The sequence below is a fragment of the Aplysia californica genome, unplaced genomic scaffold (assembly GCF_000002075.1).
Source record: "Aplysia californica isolate F4 #8 unplaced genomic scaffold, AplCal3.0 scaffold01209, whole genome shotgun sequence".
In the NCBI taxonomy this organism is placed as follows: domain Eukaryota; kingdom Metazoa; phylum Mollusca; class Gastropoda; order Aplysiida; family Aplysiidae; genus Aplysia; species Aplysia californica.
In genome coordinates, this window is record NW_004798479.1 from 154,662 (window position 1) to 158,796 (window position 4,135).

Genomic DNA, 4,135 nt, shown 5'->3' on the forward strand with positions numbered 1-4,135 from the left:
CACAATCGAGAGAGAGAGAGAGAGAGAGAGAGAGAGAGAGAGAGAGAGATCCGGAAAATATCAAAAGAGATGACACAACTTAAAAGGGTTGACAGACAAGAAGTAAGCCAGACTGCCTTTAAGCCGAATTTTTTAAATGTTGGAAAACAGAAGTACAGCGGAGCCCACATTATAAAAAACTGATGAACCATACGATTTTTTGATGCTCTGGCTTTTATCCAAATCTCTCTTTATAATTCCTCTTGATACAGATGAGCCAAGATATTGCTTTAACTCTTTCACCGATTAGTCGTAAATACTTATTAGCTAAAGCTGCTAGACGCTCCCATTAGAAAGAGCGAACTAAATTAAATAATGCAACAGTCTTCTCCTCTTTATAAACTGAGAACTGCATGCGCCAGGTACAACTTATTCCCTCCCTCCTCCTCAACCCCTTTCATGGGGCGTCAAAATGATTTCTTTGTTTTGATAGCAATTACTAAACAGTAGTGAAGAGGTTAAACCTAAATCTTCAGAAGCTAATCATAGGAGACTCCGCGGTTGGTGAAAAAAGTGGGTAGGGTCATCAGTAATTCACCAAAAGATCACAACGAAACTTTAGGTTTCTGTAAGAATTTCTGAAGCGAGGAGAGGATGTGGGTGCCCATTGCGGATGGGATCGGGTCGGGTCGGTCGTCAGGCGATGGGTTTCGGCCACAACAGCCGCTTTGTGACCCCAATCTGGCTAGCAAATCGACCCAACCCGACCCGATCGTGCCAATGGGCACCCGACAGTTCTTAGAAGAGGTTCGAGGAATGTTGGGTTACTGAGTACCCAGAACGTCTACAACTTCATGGTCACGACTTACCGCTATTTCTGTGGGAGCTCCGCAAACCTTGGGGTTGTCCTTGCGATATTCAGGCTGTTCCGTAGTGCCGTGGAGAACCAGCTCAGCGCTGTTCAGCTTGCCTTTGGAGCTTTCGTTTGACTGATGAACACACAAAAACAGGTTTCTAGAATTAATATATAATTTAATATGACAATGACAATCTTTATACGACACAATGGAGACACTTTCGGAGGCAGGTTTCCCACCCTGCCCTTCACGGCCAACTTGGGTTGAAATGGGTACAACATCCCAGTAGAAAGACCAAGATACTTAAAACATTTGTTTTCTCCACTCGGGAATGGGACCCGGGTCTGGTGGGTGTGACAGCGAAGCGCCTTACGGCTACGCTACAGGCTTCGATGATTTTAGAGTTATTAACACCGCTTATACTATAGTATGAGTTCAAATAAAAACTATGTTGAATTAAACACACATTTGAGTTTGTGTTCGTGCAATGCGATTCAGAAGATGAGGTTAATTCCTAAAGGGAACAAAAAGTTCAAAAATTGAGAGAGAGAGAGAGAGAGAGAGAGAGAGAGAGAGAGAGAGAGAGAGAGAGAGAGAGAGAGAGACTAACAGACAGACAGACAAAGAGACAGACTGACAGACAGAGCATGCCATAATATTATAATATTTCACTGAGGTCCAGCCCAGCGCAGTGCTCACCCTGTCGGCGACCCGGAACTTCCAGGTACCCTCTGGGTTCTCCCCCCAAGTGTGCACGCTCATCAGCGACCACTGCTTGAAGCCCTTTGATGAGCTGTCGTACTTCCGCTCCAGCATCACAGGCGTCACAGTGCCTGGGGAGAAGAGAACAAGGTGAGCTGAGGTTGTTGGTTTAAAAAAAAAAAAACCCAACCCCAAAACAACATGTTTTATGTAATTTCATGTTCAAGTAGAGCACAGAAGGCAATCTATTTTGTTCCTGGGTTGTTTGTTTGTTTGTTTGAGTAAAGAGAAGCACGGCGACATAATAATAGTCATTAAGTGTTGGGAAAGGGTAAGACAGACAAACAGAAACAATAGAGGGAAAATAAAGAAGTAGAACCTTCCAGTGATGCCCTCCAACCATCCACAGGTCCTGGGTTAATTAAAAACTCGGCATATAAGACAGCTGAACAGGCGATATGCGTACTAGTACTAATTCAGATCAGTTAGGCCTAACTGCTAAAATAAATCCGCAGAACTTAAGAAGGGGGTCATCGAGTTAATTCAGAGGCTTAGTCAGTAAGTGGAACTCATTTACCCTGAGACAAGTACCGACATTCGTTTCTCTAAAAAGAAGACGATGAAGGTAACGTAACCGATGGCTAATGAAGGCTACAGTTAGATCTATCGGTCAACCATTGGACGACTAAGGTATGTATACTAGACAGTAGACTCTATGTAAGTCCTACTAATAGTAAATAGGGAGACTAGATGCTATCCAAAAGCCAGAGACGAAGAGGTAAACATGTAATCTAACAGGGAAAGGGGGGGGGGGGTATTTTTTAACAGACAGTGGTGTCTGTTCATATCCCTTGACCTCATTGAGATCCATCTCGAATTTACTATGTAAATAAACTTCAAATACGAACAAGCTTTCTAGGGGTTCATTTGTTCTCCATAAATTCCAGAATTCAGCATGCATCTAATTTTTGTGTTAAGGTCTCACTCGTAGGAAATTCCAGCTCAGAGTAAATGTCTATATTCCTCGACCTATCTGAGGCCAATCCTGATTCTATTTTCAAGGCCGACATAAAGCTTCAAATGCAACCCCTCCCAACCCCCCCATCCCACAAAAATACCCAACAACAACCCAACAACAACAACAACAACAACAAACAACAAACAACAACCGCTTTACAGGGGCGCAATTATTCCTTTAAAAAACCCGTAACCGTAGCTCAGCGAAAATGTTCGTATCTCTTCACCCGTCTCAGGTCTACTTTGATTTTTTTCACTCGTATTAAAAGCTTTTCTGAGTCCACAGTAATTCTCTCTAAATTCCTTAATCTGGAATGCCTCTAATTTTATGTCCATATCTCACCCATAGGAGATTCCAGCTCAGCGTAAATGTTTCCTCTCCGTGAATAGTCAAGATCAATGACAACCTGCACGTGCTCCAAGAAGTTGATCTCGTTCTCTTGACCCTCACAGCCGTCAGTCGTAAACTCAATCTCAACTTGGTGTCTGGCATTCAGCGTTCTAAGTTGCAGGAAGAAGCAAATTTATATTTTAGAAAAGACCCCCGCTGAAACTGTCAAAATAAAACGATTACTTAAGTTATAAAAAAAACTTCCAGATAATCAGGAATGCGCATCTCTTTACTAAGCATCATTATACAATAAGGCTGATATTGAATTCCATATTATAAATGGATAGTCAGATCTGAAATTCTTTTTTAATGGTTTGGTGATAAAACGAAATCTTCAAGTTTTAAAATTCTATTTGTTCGTAGGGATCGAAGTTTTATAGTATAGAAGATAGTAACCTCATAAAAAATCACGAGTATTCCAGAACTAACATGCCTATTAATTAGTTATCTACTGCCTCTCAGAAAAAAATTCGAAATTGATGCATGAACACGACGACTAAATCGACCATATGGCTACAGAAAAGACAACCCTGGCTTTTGCAGAATAAATGAAAGAGACAGAAAGCGGTGCAGGCGATGAACAAGAAAAAGGAAAGCGATATGTTTTACAGAAAAGCCCAAAGAAGAATTAATATTTGTGTACACGTATGTGATTGTTATAAGTTGAACGTATAAATAGAAGTGATCATGAGGAGAGAGAGAGAGAGGGACCAGCTATGGACAAATTGGATCGTGTGCAAAAGATCCAAAACTTGTAGAAATATAGACAAATAGACTAGTAGAAATGATTATCTTCTGTCCAGAGGAGAAGGGGCAGCAACTAAACTAATTACCGTCGGCAAAGATTCCCAACTTTGTAAACAAATAAATAAGTAAACGAGTAGTATAGTAAGTTGGTGACCACGCCCATCATAATTCATACGTACTGTGGGAACTGGGTGCTCTTGACCGCGCTGACCTTGCACGTTTTCTGCTCACCCACATGCTGCCAGGTGTCCGGGTCGGCCAACTCCACCATCGCCAGAACGTCCATCAGGCCGAAGCCAAACGCCAGGTTGACGCAGTAGCCGGCGCCGTTTTTGTACCTGTCGGAACGTTGGATGGTACGCTTTGCATGTCGTGTTCTCGGCAAAAACTGACATATTGATGACCCCATTCATTAAATAGATAATTGTGATTCTTGATTTCC

At 42.0% G+C, this 4,135-nt stretch overlaps 1 protein-coding gene across 1 annotated transcript in view; it reads right to left on the reverse strand.

The window, feature by feature from the left end:
* PC1B (prohormone convertase 1) overlaps positions 1-4,032 on the reverse strand; it is a gene marked incomplete at its 5' end in the record, with an annotated part of 10,654 nt that extends 6,622 nt beyond the window's left edge. Inside the window, 4 exon segments of the mRNA NM_001204484.1 lie at positions 849-968; positions 1,536-1,669; positions 2,899-3,056; positions 3,873-4,032. Coding sequence (NP_001191413.1) covers positions 849-968; positions 1,536-1,669; positions 2,899-3,056; positions 3,873-4,032 — 572 coding nt within the window.
* Between the last annotated feature and the right edge of the window lie 103 nt (positions 4,033-4,135).